The 24,234-nt window shown below is 50.2% G+C and overlaps 1 protein-coding gene across 3 annotated transcripts in view; it reads left to right on the top strand.

Annotated features, from left to right (window-relative positions):
- Window positions 1-24,234, top strand: part of tab1 (TGF-beta activated kinase 1/MAP3K7 binding protein 1) — a 51,433-nt gene that overhangs the window by 22,273 nt on the left and 4,926 nt on the right. For 2 of the 3 annotated variants that reach the window (XM_078430599.1, XM_078430602.1), the window contains exons 6-10: window positions 1,458-1,574; window positions 7,582-7,693; window positions 10,514-10,658; window positions 11,432-11,654; window positions 22,626-22,788. In XM_078430599.1, coding sequence (XP_078286725.1) covers window positions 1,458-1,574; window positions 7,582-7,693; window positions 10,514-10,658; window positions 11,432-11,654; window positions 22,626-22,788 — 760 coding nt within the window. The remainder of the gene's footprint in view (window positions 1-1,457; window positions 1,575-7,581; window positions 7,694-10,513; window positions 10,659-11,431; window positions 11,655-22,625; window positions 22,789-24,234) is intronic. The other variant, XM_078430603.1, reaches the window with a different exon arrangement.

Genomic DNA, 24,234 nt, shown 5'->3' on the forward strand with positions numbered 1-24,234 from the left:
TGGGTTTTCTCCGAGATCTTCCGGTTTCCTCCCACACTCGAAAGACCTACAGGTTTGTAGGTTAATTGGCTTGGTATAAGTGTAGATTGTTCCTAGTTTGTGTAAGACAGTGTTAATGTACGGGGATCGCTGGTCGGCACGGACTCGGTGGGCCGAAGGGTCTGTTCCCGCGCTGTATCTCTAAACTAAACTAAACTACGGTTGGCATTAGTTAGTGCGTCATGACACCTGCCAAACATTCTCCCCTCCTTCCCCGACACCCATCAACACGACAGTGAGCGCCCTTCCTTCAAGTCCCGTCCGGGATTTATTGTGACGTGCACAAGCACAGTGAGCACTGTGCAGCACAGTTACAGGCACATCAATCAGCCAACACACTCAATGTAACAGGCATCGTTTTTACAAGGCAGTGCAAAGGGAAAAAGACTGCAAAAATAAGACAAGACATTCGTGCAAAACATAATTAGAAACCAAGTCCATCGTGGTGCAAGAGATGGTGAGTAGTGTTCCACTGCTGAGGTCGGGTTAGGGTTTGGGGGTCGGTTTAAGAATTCAATGGTTTTTATGAAACGAGCTATTCTTGAAACTTGTGGTGTGAAACTTCGGGCCCTGTACCTCGTGTCGGGTGGTAGCATAGAGAAGCGGGCAGGGCCAGGATGGTGGAAGTCCTCACATGGGTGCCACCTTTATGAGGCAGCTCCTTGCAGATGCTTTCAGATGGAGGGGAGGGCTGTGCCCTCGATGGGCTGTGTCCACAACCCTCTGCGGCCTCTTGCGTCACTGTCCATTGGAATTGCTGCACCAGGCTAAGGGATTGTCAGGATACTTTCTACAGTGCACCTGCACACGTTTGAGTGACTTGCTGGGCCTCTTTAACTTCTGACAGAGTGGAGGAGCTGACTCATATCATATCATATATATACAGCCGGAAACAGGCCTTTTCGGCCCACCAAGTCCGTGCCGCCCAGCGATCCCCGCACATTAACACTATCCTACACCATCTCTGATTACATCTCCGTGCCTTCTGCACTTGCCTTGCGTGACAGCCACTGGTTTAGTTTAGTTTAGTTTAGAGATACAGCGCAGAAACAGGCCCTTCCGCCCACCAAGTCCGCGCCGACCAGCGTTCCCCGCGCACTAACACTATCCTACACAAACTAGGGACAATTTACATTTATACCAAGCCAATTAACCTACAAACCTGTACGTCTTTGGAGTGTGGGAGGAAACCGAAGATCTCGGAGAAAACCCATGTGATCACGGGGAGAACGTACAAACTCCGTACAGACAGCGCCCGAAGTCGGGATGGAACCCGGGTCTCTGGCGCTGTGAGGCGGCAACTCTACCGCTGCGCCACCGTGCCTCTGGTCCCCTCCACCCCACCCAAACTGGCTGTGACGCGGTGTTGAGAGACGTGATGTTCAGCATGTTAACTGGGCTCTTGCTCCCGTTTGCAGGCACCAGCCGAGCCCTGCTGTGCAAGTCCACTGCCGACGGACAGCTGCAGGTGACTCAAGTCAGCGTCGATCACACGACAGACAACGAGGACGAGCTCTTCCGGCTGTCTCAGCTCGGTAGGTCACCCCAACGAACAGCACGCTTCCAGTCACCAGGCTGGTGAATGCTCCGCTCTCAGGTTTCACAAGGACGTTGCCAGGACTCGAGGGTATGTGCTACAGGGAGAGGTTGAGCAGGCTGGGACCTCTATTCCCTGGAGTCCCTGCAGGAGGATGAAGGGTGACCTGGTAGAGGTGTACAAAATCATGAGAGAAATAGATCGGGTGGATCTTGCCCAGAATGGAGGAATCGAGAATCAGAGGGCATAGGTTTAAGAATAAGGGGATTAGAGTTTAACGGTTTAAGAATAAGGGGTAAGAACTCCATTTAGAACGGAGATGAGGATAAAAAATTTCAGTCAGAGAGTTGTAAATCTGTGGAATTCTCTGCCTCAGAAGGCAGTGGAGGCCAGTTCTCTGAATGCATTCAAGAGAGAGCTAGATAGAGCTCTGTAGGATAGCGGAGTCAGGGGGTATGGGGAGAAGGCAGGAACAGGGTACTGATTGTGAATGATCAGCCATGATCGCATTGAATGGTGGTGCTGGCTCGAAGGGCCGAATGGTTTACTCCTGCACCTAATGTCAATTGTCTATTGTCTATTTATTGTTTAAGGTGAAGGGGGAAAGATTTAATAGGAATATGAGGGATAACCTTTTCACACATAGGGTGGTGGGTGTATGGAACGAGCTGTTGGAGGAGGTAGTTGAGGCAGGGACTATTGCAACATTTAAGAAGCATTTAGACAGGTACATGGATAGGACAGGTTTAGAGGGAGATATGAGCCAAACGCAGGCAAGTGGGACTAGTTTAGATGGGACATGTTGGTCAGTGAGGGCAAGTTGGGCTGAAGGGCCTGTTTCCACACTGTATGACTCTACACCTCTAAGTCTATTTATGAGCGGGTTTGAAATTGGGCCTAGAAGAGTCAAGCATTCCACAGATTAAACCGATTCTGCTTTTTACCTTCTAAGACCACTTTTTACCCCTGAGCTTAGTTTCTGCTGTAATTTAAGGGGCAGCAGTTCTGTTGAACGTGCCGTGTCTGGAAGCTTCACAAACCCTTGTAATTGAGGCAGTGCAGTGTAGGTTCACGAGATTGAATCCAGGGATGGCGGGACTGTAATATGAGGAAAGATTGAAAAGACTGGGCTTGTATTCACTGGAGTTTAGCAGGATGAGAGGGGATCTTATAGAGACGTATAAAATTATAAAATGAATGGACAAGCTAGGTGCAGGAAAAATGTTCCCAATGTTGGGGGAGTCCAGAACCAGGGGCCACAGTCTTAGAATAAAGGGGAGGCCATTTAAAACTGAGGTGAGAAGGATCTTTTCCACCCAGAGAGTTGTGAATTTGTGGAATTCTCTGCCACAGAGGGCAGTGGAGGCCAAATCACTGGATGAATTTAAGAAAGAGTTAAATAGAGCTCTAGGGGCTAGTGGAATCAAGGGATATGAGGAGAAGTTGGGCACAGGTTACTGATTGTGGATGATCACAATGAATAGTGCTGGCTCGAAGGGCCGAATGGCCTCCTCCTGCACCTATTTTCTATGTTTCTATGTAAAAAGTGGAGTGGATGCACATTCTCTCTGGTCGAGTTCTTCTGTTGAATCCAGGCCAGTAACCAAACGGCACCACAGTGAAGAGGCACGTGTCTGACTCACTCCTTGGCTTGTGCAGACTTCCTGCGGTGCCAATTTTCTGCATTTGGAGCTTCTTGAGTTTGACAGCTGGCTGCTGTGGGAATGAATTTTCCCTTGCTGCAAAATCTTATTGTATAAACACGAGCCGTATAATAACAGCTGTGAAAGTGGAGTCTGAAGAAGCCAACGTTTGGTCCCAACCCAAAACATCACCTGTTCATGTTCTCCAGAGATGCTGTCTAACCTGCTGGGTCGCTCCAGCACTTTGTTTAGAGTTTAGTTTAGACGTTAGAGATACAGCGCAGAAACAGGCCCTTCGGCCACCGAGTCCACGCCGACCAGTGATCCCCACACACTCACACTATCCTGCACCCACTAGGGGCAATGTACAATAATACCAAGCAAATTAACCGACAAATCTGTATGTCTGTGAGGAAACCGGAGATTTATTTATTATCTTGTTTTAGATTTAGAGATACAGCGCGGAAACAGGCCCTTCGGCCCACCGGGTCCGCGCCGCCCAGCGATCCCCGCACATTAACACAATTTTCACATTTGCCCAGCCAATTAACCTACATACCTGTACGTCTTTGGAGTGTGGGAGGAAACCGAAGATCTCGGAGAAAACCCACGCAGGTCACGGGGAGAACGTACAAACTCCGTACAGACGGCGCCCGTAGTCAGGATCGAACCCGGGTCTCCGGTGCTGCATTCGCTGTAAGGCAGCAACTCTACCGCTGCGCCACCGTGCCGATCCCAGAGAAAACCCACGCAGGTCATGGAGTTCTTTCAGCGCCCGGGTTCAATTCCGACTACCGTTTGTACGTTCTCCCTATGATCACGTGGGCTTTCTCTGGGTGCTCTGGTTTCCTCCCACACTCCAAAGACTTACAGGTTTATAGGTTAATTGGCCTCTGTAAATTGTCCCCCAGCGTGTAGGATCGAACTAGTACACAGGTGATCGCTGGTCGGCGCGGACCCGCTGGGCCGAAGGGCCTATTTCCACGCTGTATCCCTAAACTAAAGTAAACCCAAGGTTAGAATTAATAATAATAATAATAATGTATTTTATTTATATAGCGCTTTTCATATACTCAAAGACGCTTTACAGAGATTTAGAGAACATAGGGAAATGAATAAATAGATAAATAAGTAAATAAATAAACGAACAGAGAAAGGAGACAGAAGGTGAGGTGACCTTCAGTGGTTGAAGACAGTACTGAACAGGTGAGACTTCAGCGATGTTTTGAATGTGGTGAGTGTGGAGGAGTCTCTAACGGTTTGGGGTAGTGAGTTCCATAGGGTGGGAGCAGCGATGGAGAAAGCCCTGTCCCCCCAGGATCTGAGTTTGGTCCGGATGTGGGGGGATAGGAGATTGGCAGCAGCAGAGCGGAGGGTGCAGGTGGGAGTGTGCCTGTGGAGGAGGTCGGTCAGGTAGGATGGGGCCAGGTTATGGAGGGCTTTGTAGGTTATGAGGAGGATTTTGTACTGGATTCTCTGGGGGATGGGGAGCCAGTGGAGTTTATAAAGGACGGGGGTGATATGGTCACGGATCGGGGTGTGGGTGAGTAGACGGGCAGCGGAGTTTTGAATGTATTGAAGAATTGAACCCAGGTCTCTCGCGCTGTGGAGCAGCAGCTTAACCAGCTGCCCTCACTGTGCTCCCCAACCCCTACAAGTTCCCGTGAGTTTCCAGATGAAAGATTGAACAAATAAAACTAACCATTAACCCTTACTTCCACCCCACTTGGTTACTTCATGAAACAATACCATGCGCTAAAATGGAAGGGCAATTGCGGCACGTTCCTGAATGCAAACCCTGCAGATTCAGCAGAGTTTAAACAGCACGATCAGCAATCAGTGTCCTGACCTGTGAAACGGTGACGTCTCCTGGAATAGCACTACTTAAATCACTTTCCCATTAATAGCCTTTACGTCAGCACACCAGCTATCTCATCGCGGAAAATTCTAGATGGATCGCTGATGAAAATTGAACACATTTTTAAATTGTTTTTATACACCCGTGTTTAAGGGTCGTTTCCCCGAGTCAGATGTGGTTAGAGGAAGAACTAATCACTGGTCCCTGGGGTCGGTCACACAGCGGTCAGTGACAGTGCTGTCCCAATGGGGGTTACTCACTGGCGCCCCAGCAATGAACCGGTCGGGGTGCAGCCTGTCCTGGGGCTGGCCACTCTGACTGGTCAGCGATGTCTTTGTCCCAGTGGCACTCAGTGATGCTGAACTATTCCGGGTGCTGAACTACTATCCACCTCTGACATCCCTTGGATTATCCGTGACCGGACTGATGCTGGCTTTACCTCGCTCTAAACGTTATTCCCTTCTCACGTATCTGTACACTGTAAATGGGTCGATTGTGATCACGTATTGTCTTTCTGCTGACTGGCTAGCAGGTGACAAAAAGCTTTTTGCTGTACCTCGGTACACTTGCCAATGAACTAAACTGATGGCTCTATCCCAGTGGCTGTAACTCGTTGACTGGTCAGCGATGTCCCAGTGGAGGTCACTCAAGGACCGGTCAGCAGCGGCTCTGTCTCACTGACCGAAAGGCTTTTGGCACTTTGGCCTTCATCAGTCACAGTATACAGTGCAGACGTTGGGAGGTCATGTTGCAGTTGTATAAGACATTGGTGAGACTGCATTTAGAATAGACAATAGGTGCAGGAGGAGGCCATTCGGCCCTTCGAGCCAGCACCGCCATTCAATGTGATCATGGCTGATCATTCTCAATCAGTACCCCGTTCCTGCCTTCTCCCCATATCCCCTGACTCCGCTATCCTGAAGAGCTCTAATGCAATCAGAGAATTGGCCTCCACTGCCTTCTGAGGCACTGAATTCCACAGATTTACAACTCTCTGACTGAAAATGTTTTTCCTCATCTCCATTCTAAATGGCCTACCCCTTATTCTTAAACTGTGGCCCCTGGTTCTGGACTCCCCCAACATTGGGAACATGTTTCCTGCCTCTAACGTGTCCAACCCCTTAATAATCTTATATGTTTCGATAAGATCCCCTCTCATCCTTCTAAATTCCAGTGTATACAAGCCTAGCCGCTCCAGTCTTTCAGGGCGGCACGGTAGCGCAGCGGTAGAGTTGCTGCTTTACAGCGAATGCAGCGCCGGAGACTCAGGTTCGATCCTGACTACGGGTGCTGCACTGTAAGGAGTTTGTACGTTCTCCCCGTGACCTGCGTGGGTTTTCTCCGAGATCTTCGGTTTCCTCCCACACTCCAAAGACGTACAGGTATGTAGGTTAATTGGCTGGGTAAATGTAAAAATTGTCCCTAGTGGGTGTAGGATAGTGTTAATGTACGGGAATCGCTGGGCGGCACGGACTTGGAGGGCCGAAAAGGCCTGTTTCCGGCTGTATGTATATGATATGATATGATATGATAACATACGACAGTCCCGCTATTCCGGGAATTAACCTAGTAAACCTACGCTGCACGCCCTCAATAGCAAGAATATCCTTCCTCAAATTTGGAGACCAAAACTGCACACAGTACTCCAGGTGCGGTCTTGTGAATATTGTGTTCAGTTCTGGGCACTATGTTGTCAAGATATTGTCAAGCCTGAAAGGGTTCAGAAAAGATTTACGAGGATGTTGCCAGGACTAGAGGATGTGAGCTACAGGGAGATGTTGAGTAGGCTGGGTCTCTATTCGCAGGAGGATGAGGGGTGATCTTATAGAGGTGTACAAAATCATGACAGGAATAGATCGGGTAGATGCACAGAGTATTTTACCCAGAGTAGGGGAATCGAGGACCAGAGGACATGGGTTCAAGTTGAAGGGGAAAAGATTTAATAGGAATCTGAAGGGTAACCTTTTCACACAGAGGGTGGTGGGTGCATGGAACAAGCAGAGGAGGTAGTTGAGGCTGGGACTATCCCACCGTTTAAGAAGGTGCATGGATAGGACAGGTTTGGAGGGTTATGGACCAAGCGCAGGCAAGTGGGACGAGTGTAGCTGGGACATTGTTGGCCGGTGTGGGCAAGTTGGGCCGAAGGGCCTGTTTCCGCACTGTATCACTGTATGGCTCTATGACCGTGTCAGCGATGGGCCAGTCCTGGGGCGGGTCTCTCACTGACCTGACCGGTCAGCGACGGCCTCCAGTGATGGTCACTCACCCACTGGTGGCTCTGTCCCAGTTGGCCGTAACTCACTGACCGGTCAGCGATGTCCCAGTGGCGGTGGGTCAGCGACGGGCCTAACCCAGGGCTGGCGACTCACCGACTGGCCAGTGATGGCCCTGCGATGGTCACTCAACCAGCGGTCAGCGGTGTGGCGGGGCCGGCCACTTGCAGTCGGATGCTGACTGTTTTGCTCTCTCTCTCCCTCTCCCTCTCTCTCGCTCTCTCTCTCCAGGCCTCGACGTTGCGAAGATCAAGCAGTGTGGGCTGATTGGAGGTCAGGACAGCAGCCGACGCATTGGGGATTACCGGATGAAGTACTGCTACGGCGATGTGGAGCTGCTGAGGTGAGCAGCGCTCGACTCTCCTGCTCACTCTACCACATCCGGAGGCACAGCGACGTGACCGTACCTGCAGGTGGCGCCCCTCCACCCTCCCCACTCGCATGTGGCCCACAAAACCCTCGGATGGTCTGGCCAGCACTGCACCTTTGCTGCTTCACTGCCTGGTGCAGCTCCATGCAAGCTTGCTCCCATTGACCAGGGCGCTCCTCCCCTCCGTCCCTGAACCACCTGAGCCGCTCGGATAATCACCCGCCACTGTGGGGAACCTCCAATCGTCCGTTGCCGTCAAAGCCTCTGCCGTGCCTCTGCTCCCCCCAGAGAACCCGTCTAAACCGCACCACAACATCTCTGCTTCGTGCTCGCTGCCCGCACTCCCACTCACCTTTGTGCGGCCTGTAAACCTGGGAGATCTGACATTTAATTCCCCATTCAGTTGCCTGGTGTCTGCAAGGCCACCAGCATAATCACAGACGAGTCTCACCCCAGACCTCTCCTCTCCCCTCAGGCAAGGGGCACAGAAGTGTGAAAACGCACACCTCCAGATTCAGGGACGGTGTCTTCCCAGCTGTTTAGTTTAGTTTAGAGATACACCGCGGAAACAGGCCCTTTCGGCCCACCGGGTGCGCGCCGACCAGCGATCCCCACACATTAACATTATCCTACACCCACCAGGGACAATATTTACACTTACCAAGCCAATTAACCAACAAATCTGTACGTCTTTGGAGTGTGGGAGGAAACAGAAGATCTCGGAGAAAACCCACGCAGGTCACGGGGAGAACGTACAAACTCCGTACAGACGGCGCCCGTAGTCGGGATGCAACCCGGGTCTCCGGCGCTGCATTCGCTGTAAGGCAGCAACTCTACCGCTGTGCCACCGTGACCGCCCTAAATCAGGCAACTGAACCATTCTATTGCCAACCAGACAGCGATCCGAACCCACCATCTACCTCCATGGACACCCTCGGACTATCTTTAATTAGACTTTACTGGACTTTATCTTGCACTAAACGTTATTCCCTTTATCCTCGTATCTGTGCTGCTTAATTGTAATCATGTATTGTCTTTCCTCTGACTAGATAGCACGCAACAAAAAAGCTTTCCCTATATCTCAGATGGGGGGTGGTGACGCGCCCCCTCCCCTGACATCAGTCTGAAGAAGGGTCTCGGCCCAAAACGTCACCCAATCCTTCTCTCCAGAGATGCTGCCTGACCCGCTGAGTTACTCCAGCACTTTGTGTCTACAGCTGGGACGAAGTCCCTGAATCTGGAGATGTTTGCGTTTTCACACTTCAAGCATGAGCATGTTTAGTTTATTGTCAGGTGTACCGAGGTACAGTGAAAAGCTTTTATCATATCATATCATATCATATATATACAGCGCGGAAACAGGCCTTTTCGGCCCACCAAGTCCACGCCGCCCAGCGATCCCCGCACATTAACACTATCCTACACCCACTAGCGACAATTTTTACATTTACCCAGTCAATTAACCTACATACCTGTACGTCTTTGGAGTGTGGGAGGAAACCGAAGATCTCGGAGAAAACCCACGCAGGTCACGGGGAGAACGTACAAACTCCTTACAGTGCAGCACCTGTAGTCAGGATCGAACCTGAGTCTCCGGCGCTGCATTCGCTGTAAAGCAGCAACTCTACCGCTGCGCTACCGTGCCGCCAGTCAGCGGAAAGGCAATACATGATTACAATTGAGCCATTTACAGTATACAGTGATGAAGGGAATAAGGTGAATAACATTTAGTGCAGGATAAAGTCAGTAAAGTCCGAACAAAGAGAGTCCAATGAGATCTCCAATGAGGTAGAGAGCAAAGATACTAGAGGAACAAGATGAACCACTCCATTGAAATCGCCTTTACTGAAGTGTACGCAAATGAGCGTAACGTCCGCCATTTTAGTAAGCAAAACCCACCGTTCGCTCTGCCTCTCGCAGTGTAATCAGTGTTTTGGGGGAACAGTATGTGTGATGATACCATTAAAATGCAGAATATATCTCATCTGTCAATTCGCAGATTTTTGTTATTTTTCTTTTTAAATGTTTCTGCAAGTTTCTGCCTACTAAAATGGCGCCGTGACGCACTACGGTTTTTAGGGTCGAGTGGTCTATCTTGCTCCTCTAGTATCTTTGGTAGAGAGGAGTTCAGGACTGCTCTTTAGTTGTTGGTGGGATGATTCAGTTGCCTGGTAATAGCTGGGAAGAAACTGTTGTATACACTGGAATTTAGAAGGATGAGAGGGGATCTTATCGAAACATATAAGATTATTAAGGGGTTGGATACGTTCGAGGCAGGAAACATGTTCCCAATGTTAGGGGAGTCCAGAACCAGGGGCCACAGTTTAAGAATAAAGGTTAGGCCATTTAGAACGGAGATGAGGAAAAACATTTTCAGTCAGAGAGTTGTGAATCTGTGGAATTCAGTGCCTCAGAAGGCAGTGGAGGCCAGTTCTCTGAATGCATTCAAGAGAGAGCTAGATAGAGCTCTTAAGGATAGTGCAGTCAGGGGGTGTGGGGAGAAGGCAGGAACGGGGTACTGATTGAGAATGATCAGCCATGATCATATTGAATGGCGGTGCTGGCTCGAAGGGCCGAATGGCCTACTCCTGCACCTGTTGTCTATTGTCTATTGTTCCGGAATCTGGACGTGCCCGAGAAGAGGAAGTGGCCGGGGTGTGACTCGTCCTTGGATGACGCTGCCTGCCTTGCCCAGGGTATAAGTTGAGTCAGTGGAAGGGAGGTTGGTTTGTGTGATGTTCTGGGCTAGTGTCCACTTACAAAGGCAATGATCTGACTTCTGCCCTCGGGTAGCCCCGCCAAGACGAAGCCAGTGATCGCGGAGCCAGAGATTCACGGAGGGCAGTCGCTGGACGGGGTGACGGGATTCTTGGTGTTGATGACCGATGGACTGTACAAAGCCCTGGAGGCAGCTCATGGGCCTGGCCAGGCCAACCAGGTGAGACACAGCACGTGGCTGCACAGTGGCTACACAGTGGCCCTGTAGAAGGTGGTCACAGTCACAGGTCTGAAGAGGTGGGTGCTGTCTGGAGCAGGGCTGGCATTCTGAGCCATGTGGGCACGGGGTTGGTCAGGCATTTCTGGTGGAGCTGTGCGTGGGGGGTAGTGGCGGAAGGGCAGGGCAGGGCTCTGTGTGGTGAGGGGCTGGGGAGTGGTGAGGGGCAGGAGTGAGGGCCTGAGAGAGGGGTGGGGGAGGGGTGAGGGGCTGTGAGTGAGGGGAGGGGAGAGATGGGCTGGGGGAGGGGTGAGGGGCTGGGGAGAGGCTGGGATGGGGGGAGAGGCTGGGATGGGGTGAGGGGCTGGGAAGGGAGGAGGGGCTTGGATGGGGTGAGGGGGGAGGGGCTGGGATGGGGTGACGGGAGGGGGAGGGGCTGGGATGGAGTGAGGGGAGGGGAGGTGTGTGCACGTTCCACAGAGTGTGCCCCAGGGTGGGTGCGTGTGTGTGTGTACGTTCCACAGTGTGCCCCAGGGTGGGGCGTGTGTGTGCCAGGGTGGGGCGTGTGTGTTCCAGTGTGTGCCAGGGTGGGGCGTGTGTGGGTGTACGTTCCACAGTGTGCCCCAGGGTGGGTGCGTGTGTGTGGGAGCATGTTCCAGTGTGCCCCAGGGTGGGGCGTGTGTGGGTGTGTGTTCCACAGTGTGCCCCAGGGTGGTGTGTGGGTGTGTGTCTGGTTGCTCCTGTCCTCAGTGTGTGGCTGCCGTCTGGCTCTGCAGGAGATTGCTGCCATGGTGGCGACGGAGTTTGCTCTGCAGACGCGGCTGGACGCGGTGGCCCAGGCGGTGGTGGACCGGGTGCGGCGGATTCACCACGACACCTTCGTCAGCGCAGGCGAACGGTCGAAGTTTTGTGAGAGGCACGAAGACATGACCCTACTTGTGCGCAACTTCCACTACCCCCTGAGCGAGATGAGCGAGACGTCCAGCAGCCCAACCCAAGGTAGGCGGCGCGGCGGGTAGAACAGCTGCCTCACAGTGGCACGGCGTTTGGAGCTGCTGCCTCTCGGTGGCATGGCGGGTAGAGCTGCTGCCTCTCGGAGGCACGGCGGGTAAAGCTGCTGCCGCTCATCGGCGCAGTGGGTAGAACGGCCTCGCGGTGGCGAGGCGGGCAGAGATGCTGCTTCACAGCAACAAAGACCCCGGTTCGATCCTGACTTCGGCTGTTATCTGTACTCAGTTTGCAAGTTCTCCCTGTGACTGCTTCGGTTTTCCCGGGTGACAATAGGTGCAGGAGGAGGCCATTCGGCCCTTCGAGCCAGCACCGCCATTCAATGTGATCATGGCTGATCATTCTCAATCAGTACCCCGTTCCTGCCTTCTCCCCATACCCCCTGACTCCGCTATCCTTAAGAGCTCTATCTAGCTCTCTCTTGAATGCATTCAGAGAATTGGCCTCCACTGCCTTCTGAGGCAGAGAATTCCACAGATTCACAACTCTCTGACTGAAAATGTTTTTCCTCATCTCTGTTCTAAATGGCCTACCCCTTATTCTTAAACTGTGGCTCCTTGTTCTGGACTCCCCCAACATTGGGAACATGTTTCCTGCCTCTAACATGTCCAACCCCTTAATAATCTTATATGTTTCGATAAGACCCGCTCTCATCCTTCTAAATTCCAGTGTATACAAACCTAGTCAGTGTATACAAATTCCAGTGTATACAAACCAGTCTTTCAACATATGACAATCCCGCCATTCCGGGAATTAACCTAGTAAACCTACGCTGCACGCCCTCAATAACAAGAATATCCTTCCTCAAATTTGGAGACCACAACCGCACACAGTACTCCAGGTGCGGTCTCACTAGGGCCCTGTACAACTGCAGAAGGACCTCTTTGCTCCTATACTCAACTCCTCTTGTTACGAAGGCCAACATTCCATTGGCTTTCTTCACTGAAAGTGCTCTGGTTTCCTTCCAGATTCCAAAGACGGGCAAGTTTGTAGATTAATTAGCCTATGTAAATTGTTACTCGGCCTATGTAAATTGTTAATTAGCCTCCAAATTGCCCTCTGATGTTGAAGGAGTGGATGTTGAAAAGGGATGACGTAGAACTGATGTAAATAGGCGGTTGGCGTGGGCTCGGTGGTCTGAAGTGACTGTTTCCACGCTGTGTCTCTACTAAGCTACAAGTTGAACACCGGTTTTGTGGCAATTAAAGGTCTCCCCCCCCTCCCCCCCCCCCCCCCCCCCCCCTGTAATTTGGACAAAATTACAAGAGCTCAGTTAAAGCTCCCTGGAAACTGAATGTCAAGAGTGTTTTATTGTCCTGTGTCCCAGATAAAACAATGACATTCTTACTTGCAGCAACTCAGCAGAATATGTAAACATGGTACAATGTAAACAATATGGTAAACAAGAGAGGACAAAAACGTTCAGTGTGTGTACATATACACGTACTCACAAATACACACGTACACACACGTAAACACACACGTACACAAAAAACCCAACAATAATAGTCTGTTGTAGTTCGGAGCTTATTTGATGTTGTAGTGTTTAGTAGCCTGATGGCTGCAGGGAAGAAGCTGTTCCTGAACCTGGACGTTCCAGTTTTCCGGCTCCTGTACCTTCTTCCAGATGGCAGGGGTGGAATGAGTGTGTGGCCAGGGTGGTGTGGGTCTCTGATGATGCCGGCTGCCTTTTTGAGGCAGTGACTCCGATAAATCCCTTCGGTGGCGGGGAGGTCAGGGCCGGTGATGGACTGGGCTGTGTCCACAACTTTTTGCAGTCTTTTCCGCTCCTGTACGTTCAAGTTGCTGAACCAGGCCATGATGCAACCAGTCAATGTGCTCTCTACCCTACAATAGACAATAGGTGCAGGAGGAGGCCATTCGGCCCTTCGAGCCAGCACCGCCATTCAATGTGATCGTGGCTGATCATTCTCAATCAGTACCCCGTTCCTGCCTTCTCCCCATAGCCCCTGACTCCGCTATCCTTAAGAGCTCTATCTAGCTCTCTCTTGAATGCATTCAGAGAATTGGCCTCCACTGCCTTCTGAGGCAGAGAATTCCACAGATTCACAACTCTCTGACTGAAAAAGTTTTTCCTCATCTCAGTTCTACGCCTGTAGAAGTTCAAGAGAATCCTCTCTGACACACCGAATCTCCATAATCTCCTCAGGAAGTACTTTATTTATAATTGATGTACTTTATTTATAATTGCATCAGTGTGCTGGGTCCAGGAAAGATCTTCAGAAATATGCACGCCCAGGAATGTGAGGTTTTTGACTCTCTCCGCTGTTATAAACAGGGTTGTGGATCCCCATCCTTCCTGTTCCAAAGTCCACGATCAGGTCATTGGTTTTACTGATACTGAGAGCCAGGTTGTTGTGCTGGCACCATTTGGTCAGTCGGTCGATCTCACTTCTAAACTCTGACTCATCACCATCTGTAGTTCGTCCAACAGCGGAGGTGACGTCGGCGAACTTGAAGATGGAGTTGGCACTGTGTCCGACTACAGTGTAGAGTGGGTAGAGCAGGGGGCCGAGCACACAGCCTTGAGCTGCTCCCGCACTGATTGTTAATGAGGAAGAAGTGTTTCTGCCAATTCGAACAGACTGTGGTCTGTTGATGAGGAAGTTGAGGATCCAAATGCAGTCGAGGATCCAAATCCAAGTGCACCTCGCGAGTCAGGAATGGGGTCGGAAACTGGAGCTCTAAGCGGCCGGAGAGACGGTGGGAGCCGGGGATGGGTCGGCGGGTCACTCCATTTTCTATTTGTTTTATTTAGGTTTCTGCCACTCAGTGGTGCTTTAGAGACGAGGGGAGGGGTGTCATGAATGGGCCAGGGGTGTATTGTTGTTTCATTATCACGTGAACTCTTGGTCCGGAAAAACGGATAATCCAGAAAGGCTCTGGAACCGAGAGTGCCGGCAAATCAGTGCTCACCCTTTACGGTGAGCCAAGTATGTTTACGGTTAGACCACCATGCACGGTGTGGATGTTGCCTCTGTCGTCTTCAGTCACTGAGCAAAGCCCCTGCCATTAGTGCGAGGAACTGGCTTCTTGGTGCTGGTGGTTTAGCTGTAACAGTTTTGACACATCAATGGATATTTTCAAGGCAGCGATAGATAGATTCTTGATTGGCATGTGTGTCATTGGTTGTGGGGGGGTGAAGGCATGAGAATGGGGTTGAGAGGGAGAGACAGATCAGCCATGTTTGAATGGCGGAGTAGACTTGATGGGCCGAATGGCCTAATTCTGCTCCTATCACTTATCAACATGACATCCAGTGAAGTCGGAGAACTGGATCCTCGGGGATGATGGAGTGACCAACCGCCCCCAGACCGTCAAAATAGGCCCTCACCTCTCCTCCACCATTACACTGAGCACCGGCTCACCACAGGGCTGTGTGTTGAGCCCCATCCTTTACTCCCTCTACACTCACGACTGCGCCCCCACCCATCCCACCAACACCATCATCAAGTTCGCGGATGACACGACTGTGGTTGGACTCATCTCAGAAGGAGATGAGACAGCCTATAGGGATGAAATCCAAAGGCTGGCAGCATGGTGTTCAGTGAACAATCTGGTCCTGAACTCCTCCAAAACAAAGGAACTTATAATTGACTTTAGAAAAACCAGTGGAGATTACGACCCACTCTACATCAATGGGGTCTGTGTGGAAAGGGTACCAGCTTTCAGGTTCCTGGGTACGCACATCGCAGAGGATCTTACCTGGTCTACCAACACCATCACCACAGTAAAGAAGGCACAGCAGAGACTCCACTTCCTGAGGATCCTCAGGAAAACCAACCTGCAGGAGAAGCTCATGTTGTCCTTCTATCGCTGCTCCATTGAGAGTGTGCTGGCATACTGTATAACCACATGGTATGCCAGCTGCTCAGAAAAGGACAGGAAGGCCCTTCAGAGGGTCATCACGACGGCCCAGAAGATCATCGGCTGCTCACTGCCCTCCCTGGAGCACCTGTTCAGCCTACGCTGCCTCAGTAGAGCAGGCAAAATAATAAAAGATCCATCCCACCCCGGCCACCGTCTGTTTGTTCATCTGCCCTCTGGTCGACGTTTCAGGTCGATCAAATCCCGAACAAACAGACTTAAGAACAGTTTTTACCCCAGGGCCATACGAGAACTGAACATTACCTTTGCACTAGGCAACACCGTTAAAAAATCTTGTACTTAATATAATTGTATTTAATTGTATTTATGTATTTATTTGTTTTTGCATTTATTGCATATATGTTTGTACGCACCGTCAGGATTGGCTATTTTTTAAATTTCGTTGTACTCGTTGCAATGACAATAAATGAATATTATTATTATTATTATTATGAGGTCCTTGCCTCTTGTCGCACGGCTTCCACTAGTACAGGAAATTTAATTGGGTAACTGTTGCACAACGGAACTTCCCCAATCGAATTCTGACTTCCAACGTACATATTCATACTTAATTAGCCAAGTATGTTTTGCAACACACGAGGAATTTGATTTGCCATACAGTCATACCAATAAAAAGCAACAAAACAAAAAATATATTTTATCATAAACATCCACCACAGTGACTCCTCCACATTCCTCGAAAAAAAAGTTAAATCTCCTTCCCTTCTTTGCTCTCCCGCGATCGGGAGCCTCGAGCCTTCCGTTGAAGGGACGATCTTGGCTCCTGCAGCCGGTGGTCGGGGCGATCAAGCTCCCACATTGGGGGGGAGTCTCAGCTCCCCCTCGCCGGGCGATCGGACCCCGAGTCGGGGCTGGTCGAACCTTCTGTGACTTTGGAGCTTCCCGACATCAGCCTCTACCCGAGACTGCGAGCTCCTCGATGGTGAAATCGGCAGGCCGCGGTTGGAGCGTCCATCCCAGGCAAGGGATCGCAGGCTCTGATGGTAAGTCCACGGCCCCACGGTGGGGCTCAAAGTCAGTCCCGAGCAAGGCCGCCAGCTCCACTATGTTAGGCCGCAGAGCGACCGGAGATACGATCCGGAAAACAATCGCATCTCCGGCAAGGTGAGAGATTGAAAAAAAGTTTCCCCCGACCCCCTCTCCCACCCCCCACATAAAACAAAGCAGAGAACATTAACACATACTTTAAAAACACAAAAAAAAAAAATAGATGTGAAACAGACAGACCGTTGGCGAGGCTGCCATTGCTGAGAAAGGGTGAAATTTGAGATTTGACAAAAAAGATTTGTTTCCATTCCACGGGCATTATTCCGTCACTGTACAGTTGCTGCCAATGTTGCCCAGGTATTGTAGACACAAGGAACTGCAGATGCTGGTTAACAAAAAATGACACAAAGTGCTGGAGTAACTCAGCGGATCAGGCGACATCTCTGCAGAATGTGGATAGGTGACATTTCGGGTTGATGCATCTGAAGAAGCGTTCTGACTTGAAAGGTCACTTATCCACATTTGCCAGAGATTATGCCTGACCCGCTGAGTTACTCCAGCTCTTTGTCCCCATTTCGCACAGTTAATGTGCCTTGAAAGGGCGGCTGGGGGTAGTGGTGGAGGCAGATGCAATGAGGGCAATTAAGAGGCTTTTAGAAAGGCACAGGGATATGCAATGAATAGAAGGATATGGATCATGTGCAGGCAGATGCGATTCATTTATCTTCGCGTCATGTTCAGCACAGATATTATGGGCTGAAGGGCCTGTTTCTTCCTGCTGTGCTTTTCTGTTGTATATAATGTAACACTATTTGGGAACACTATCTGGGAACACTATTTTCAGAGGCGTTCAAGAGTTTGAGGTGGAGTTGACGCTTAGTGCAAAGTCTGAAGGGGGGCAAAGCGGTAGAGTTGCTGCCTTACCACGTCAGACACTCGGGTTCGAGCACGCATGCTGTCTGTACGGAGTTTGTACTTCTCCCTGTGACTGCGTGGGTTTTCTCTGGGTGCTCCGGTTTCCTCCCGCACTCCAAAGGCGTCCAGTAAAATTGTAAATTGTTCCTAATGTGTAGGATAGAACTAGTGTACGGGGTAACGGCGGCACGGTGGCGCAGCGGTAGAGTTGCTGCCTTACAGCGAATGCAGCGCTGGAGACTCAGGTTCGATCCTGACTACGGTCGCCGTCTGTACGGAGTTTGTACGTTCTCCCCGTGACCTGCGTGAGTTTTCTCCGAGATCTTCGGTTTCCTCCAAAGACGTACAGGTTTGTCGGTTAATTGACTGGGTAAAATGTAAAAATTGTCCCTAGTGTGTGTAGGATAGTGTTAATGTGCGGGGATCGCTGGGCGGCGCGGACTCGGTGGGCCGAAGGGCCTGTTTCCGCGCCGTATCTCTAAATCTAAAATCTAATCGCTGGTCGGCACGGACTCGATGGGCTGAATGACCTGTTCCATACTCTGCCTCCAAAGCGAGTCTGTGAGCAGACTGTTGTGGAAGCCGTTTAGAATAGAAGTTGGTTGTCCTTGTCAGAGAGAGGTACCCTTGTGCGTGTTTGTTTTGGCCTGCTGGAGTTTTTCCACCCCACACCTAACTCTGTACCCAGCAGTCAGGGATGGTGCTGCGTGAGTGAAGGCTAATTGTGGGCGGCACGGTAGCGCAGCGGTAGAGTTGCTGCTTTACAGCGAATGCAGCGCCGGAGACACAGGTTCGATCCTGACTACGGGTGCTGCACTGTAAGGAGTTTGTACGTTCTCCCCGTGACCTGCGTGGGTTTTCTCCGAGATCTTCGGTTTCCTCCCACACTCCAAAGACGTACAGGTATGTAGGTTAATTGGCTGGGTAAATGTAAAAATTGTCCCTAGTGGGTGTAGGATAGTGTTAATGTACGGGGATCGCTGGGCGGCACGGACTTGGGGGGCCGAAGGGGCCTGTTTCCGGCTGTAGATATATGATATGATATGATATGATAATTATCCGTGCAGATAGAGTGTCGGTCAAGGGCCGGGGAGCACAGAGTACGTGACTTGGCACCTTGTGCAGGTTGTGTTTCCATTGTCGGAGGAATTCGGCGTGACTGCCAAATTAAACGTAAGCTGTAAACTAAAGGCATCTAATTTCCATCAGTAACAAGGAGCAGTTTAGAAAGATAATGGGAAGGAAGAACTGGGAAAAGCTTTGTCACTTATGTAAAGAATCGGAGAATGATTAACGAGTGGGTTTTAAAGAATGTTTAGCAACAGTTTACAAACTCTCATTAAATTGCACATTTATGATTTATAATTTGGCTTGCGAATAGCATTTGGCCAAGTGCCAGGCAGGACTGAAGATTCCTGCAACTGGTAATGGAATTAGTTGTATTGAGTCCTGGGAATTGCCTTGACTATCCCCTTCATTGTCATATGTACCAACAACGGAACAATAACAACCGCATAATAACAAGCCTGAAAAACAACAAAGCACCCAGATAATATATGGTTTTAAAAAATTCAATCAATTAATAACTCCAATCCATGTGCAGAACGAAAATTAATTTGAGGGAGGACATCCTTGCTATTGAGGCAATGCAGCGTAGGTTCGCGAGGTTAATCCCTGGGATGACGGGACTGTCATATGAGGAAAGATTGGAAAGACTGGGCTTGTATTCACTGGAGTTTAGAAGGATAAGAGGGGATCTTATAGAAACATATAAAATTATAAAAGGACTGGACAAGCTAGATGCAGGAAAAATGATCCCAATGCAGGGCGAATCCAGAACCAGGGGCCACAGTCTTAGAATAAAGGGGAGGCCATTTAAAACTTTTTCATCCAGAGAGTTGTGAATTTGTGGAATTCTCTGCCACAGAGGGCAGTGGAGACCAATTCACTGGATGAATCTAAAAGAAAGTTAGATAGAGCTCTAGGGGCTAGCGGAATCAAGGGATATGGGGAGAAGGCAGGCACAGGTTACTGATTGTGGATGATCAGCCATGATCACAATGAATGGCGGTGCTGGCTCGAAGGACCGAGTGGCCTCCTCCTGCACCTATTTTCTATGTTTCTACGCCATTAGCTTTCTTCACTGCCTGCTGTACCTGCACGCTTACTTTCTGAGAGGAGATGGAGAAGAGCATAGTTTAAGTAAGAAATCTTGCCATTGGAGTGGAGATTTAAGAGTGGAGCGATTGTAATGCGTGATTGCAGATCCCGTGCAGATTCTGTGACCAGTACACAAAGTGTCGCCCAGCTCAGACGCCATCTTGGATCGTGATTCCAATGGGTAGTTTGCTGGCCGCTCACTGCGACCGTTTAAAATTCCAGATTATATGAATTAAAACGACTGCGTTGCGGTGTGAACTGGATCGGGAACATAATTACTGCACTTCCAACGTGCACTCTGCAGATTCTTTGCATCTTTTCTGATTTCCACCCCACCTAACTTTCCGCCACCAGCAACCTTGGACACGTTCCACTCAGCCTGACCTGAGTGGAATAATTAATAGCTCTGCGCATGAGGCTTTGGGAAAAGTGCAGTGAGGAGAAGCAAAACCTGTTTCCTGTTTGAAAGGACCGGGACTTTGAGTAAACACTGAAATAATTGGCACTCTGGAGAGTCGTGTGGATCTGACTGCAGCTCGTCAGCTGACCAAGAGTTTGGTTTTCCAGTTAAATACGTCAGTTAGAATCAGGAACTGCGATTTTAATTTGCGCAAAGTTGGCTGTAGGGGGTGTTTCCTTCTCTGAAGGATATGTCGCAACCTCATGCATTGGCTAATTTACTAAGTCCGGTCATGAGAGCACAACTCATCTCCTGCTAGAACTCGGATAGGCGCAAAATGCCGGAGTAACTCAGCGGGACAGGCAGCATCTCTGGGGAGAAGGAATGGGTGACGTTTCAGGTTAAGACCCTTCTTCAGACTTGCTGCTAGAACTTGTTTCAGGGTGACCTCTGGGTTAGTGTTTCTGGCTGAAGAATGTATGCTTGTCTGTACAGAGTTTGTACGTTCTCCCCGTGACCTGCGTGGGTTTTCTCCGGGATTGCCAGTTTCCTCCCACACTCTAAAGACGTGCAGGTTTGTAGGTTAATTGGCCTGGTGTAATTGAAAATTGTCCCTAGTGTGTGTAGGGTCGTGCAAGTGTGCGGGGATCGCTGGTCGGCATGGACTCGGCGGGCTGAAGAGCCTGTTTCTGCGCTGTATCTGTAAACAAAACTAAATGTTGGAGGGGGACCTCTAGGTTTTTGCTAGCTTTTGTTGGACGCTCAACTTCTTTGCCCCTGTGGAGAGGCCAAGCATGTGGGCATGGAGGGCATTGGAGTGGCAGCAAGAGGTGAACCAATGCCTCTGCCTCCTGAGGAGACTGAGGGAACTTGGCACGTCTCCAACGATTCTTATGAACTTCTACAGATGCACCTCAGAAACTATGCTGTCAGGCTGTCTCACAGCTTGGTTTTAGATTATTTTTTTTGATTTTAGAGATACAGCGCGGAAACAGGCCCTTCAGCCCACCGGGTCCGCGCCGCCCAGCAATTCCCGCACACTAACACTATCCTACACACACTAGGGACAATTTTTTACATTTTACCCTGTCAATTAACCTACATACCTGTGCGTCTTTGGAGTGTGGGAGGAGACCGAAGATCTCGGAGAAAACCCACGCAGGTCATGGGGAGAACGTACAAACTCCGTACAGACAGCACCCATAGTCAGGATCGAACCTGAGTCTCCGGCGCTGCATTCGCTGTAAGGCAGCAACTCTACCACTGCGCCACCGTGCCGCCCTTTTTTTTTTGGGGTTGGGAACAGCTCTGCCGAAGAACGCATTAAATTGTAGCCCAGTCCATCACACAGACCAGACTCCCCACCATCGATTCCACCTACACTTTACACTGCCTCGGAAAAGCAGCCAGCATCATCAAAGAGTTGTCCCACCCAGGTCGTTCTGCTTCTTCCTGCTCCCGTTCGGCAGAATATACAGAAGCTTAACAGCGCGCACCACCAGACTCAGAAACACCTTCTTCCTCTCTGTTACCAGGTTTCTGAACAGGCAGCATCTCTGGAGAGAAGGATTCACCTCTACCCCATTGTGGTCATTGGACTTTGACTCTGGAACTGATGTGTTACATTGCAATAGGTTCCTTTGCTCAACCTATTGCACTTTCTGAAGAAGGGTCTCGACCCGAAACAGCAGGTCAGACAGCATCTCTCTGGAGAAAAGGAATAGGTGACGTTTCGGTACGAAACGTCACCTATTCCTTTTCTCCAGAGAGATGCTGTCTGATCCACTGTTTCCCCAGCTTTTTGTGTCGATCTTTGGTCTTCCTTCCTACACTATTGTATTTGAGTTTGACTTGATTGTATTTATGTGTGGTGTTATCTGATCTGTTTGGATTGCATGCAACGCAAAGCTTTGCACTGTGGTACATGTGAGAATAATAAACCTAAGCTTAAAGTGCCTATTGCAGTGCACAAATTTGTATGGGAGGCAGACGAGATCAGAAACAAAAGGATACACAGTGCTGGAGTAACTCAGCAGGACAGGCAGCATCTCCGGAGATCGTGGATAGCTGATGTTTCGGGTCGGGACCCTTCTTCGATCTGAAAAAGGGACCCGACCCGATTAATCACCTATCCAGCTTCTCCAGAGATGCTGCCTGACACACTGAGTTACTCCAGCACTTTAGTTAAGAGATACAGCGTGGAAACGGGCCCTTCTGTCCACCGAGCATGCCGACCAGCGATCCCCGCGCATTAACATTATCCTACACACAGGGACCATTTACACATACACCAAGCCAATTAACCTACATACCTGCACGTCTTTGGAGTGTGGGAGGAAATTGAAGATCTCGGAGAAAACCCACGCAGGTCACAGGGAGAACGTACAAACTCCGTACAGACAGTGCCCGCAGTCGGGATCGAACCCGGGTCTCCGGCGCTGTGAGGCAGCAACTCCACCGCTGGGCCACTGTGGACACTGTGTCCCTTAGTGCCAACTAACATCTGCAGTTACTTGTTGCCACATTTGGATGGGAAACAATCTCTCACTGTCTGTGTTTTAATTCTTGTTCCGTCTTCATTGCCCTTCCAGGGGGTCGGATCTACCCTGTGTCCGTCCCTTACACCAGCACCCAGGGCACTCTGGGTAAAACCAGCGTCACCCTCTCGCTGGTCATGCCATCCCAGAATCAGATGATGAACGGTAACCACAGCAACTCCACGGGGGACGAGACCACACCTACACTCACCAACAGGTACGTGGGCCGAGTACAGGTTGCTGTGAGGAGAGGCCAGGTCAAGGCACAACGTAGGCACGGGGAACTGCAGGTGCCGGCTTACACAAAAGGACACAAAGTGATGGAGTAACTCAACAGATCAGTCAGAGATGCTGCCTGTCCCGCTGAGTTACTCCATGCTTTTTGTGTCTATCTTCGGTTTAAACCAGCATCTGCAGTTCCTTCTTACACATAGTGTATGGGCGTTGGCTGGTCGGCATGAACTGGGTGGGCCAAAGGGCCTGTGTCCACGCTGTGTCTCTGAGATTCCCAGCATGCCCTGGGTGCTGGGAATCTCATGCTCTTGCCCCAGAGGTGGGGGGGAGCCAGCTATCTACTTCTGCTGCTGTGCCAAGCAGGGCAGCTGGTGAAGCTGGTACATTTGCTAGTACATTGTGCAGTGGGGGGGGGGGGGGGGGGTGCAAAGAGCAGGGTCCAGGTGACACAGGAGGGGGGGGGAAGGGGGGGGGGCGGGCAGGGAAGAAGTTTGGATAAAGTATATAAAGGGAACTCCTTCACCGATTTCTAATGCAGAGTGGCTATGTTTCATTCAATAGACAATGGACAAAGGAGGAGGCCATTCGGCCCTTCGAGCCAGCACCGCCAGTCAATGTGATCATGGCTGATCATTCTCAATCAGTACCCCGTTCCTGCATTCTCCCCATACCCCCTGACTCCGCTATCCTTAAGAGCTCTATCTAGCTCTCTCTTGAATGCATTCAGAGAATTGGCCTCCACTGCCTTCTGATTCAGAGAATTCCACAGATTCACAACTCTCTGACTGAAAAAGTTTTTCCTCATCTCAGTTCTAAATGGCCAACCCCTTATTCTTAAACTGTGGCCCTTATTCTGGACTCCCCCAACATTGGGAACATGTTTCCTGCCTCTAACGTGTCCAACCCCTTAATAATCTTATACGTTTCGATAAGATCCCCTCTCATCCTTCTAAATTCCAGTGTATACAAGCCTAGTCGCTCCAGTCTTTCAACATATGACAGTCCCGCCATTCCGGGAATTAACCTAGTGAACCTACGCTGCACGCCTTCACCTGCCATGAGTCTAGATATACAGCGTGGAAACAGGCCCTTCAACCGCACCGACCATTGATTACCCATTCACACCATGCGGAAACACAGAAGTGCTTTATACCAAAGATAAGCACAAAGTGCTGGAGTAACCCAGCGGGTCAGGCAGTATCTCTGGAGAAAAAGGATGGGTGATGTTTAGGATTTGGACCCTTTTGGTCTGAAAACTGAATAAAGGTCCCGACCCAAAAGGCCACCTATTCCTTTTCTCCAAGAGTTGCTGCCTGACCCGCTGAGTTGCTCCAGCACATTGTGTCCAGTCATTCACACTTGTCCTGTTAACCCACTTTCCCATCCGACGTACACCAGAGGCAATTTACATGGGCCAATTATCCTATAA

Source organism: Rhinoraja longicauda, chromosome 40 (genome assembly GCF_053455715.1).
Source record: "Rhinoraja longicauda isolate Sanriku21f chromosome 40, sRhiLon1.1, whole genome shotgun sequence".
In the NCBI taxonomy this organism is placed as follows: Eukaryota; Metazoa; Chordata; class Chondrichthyes; order Rajiformes; family Arhynchobatidae; genus Rhinoraja; species Rhinoraja longicauda.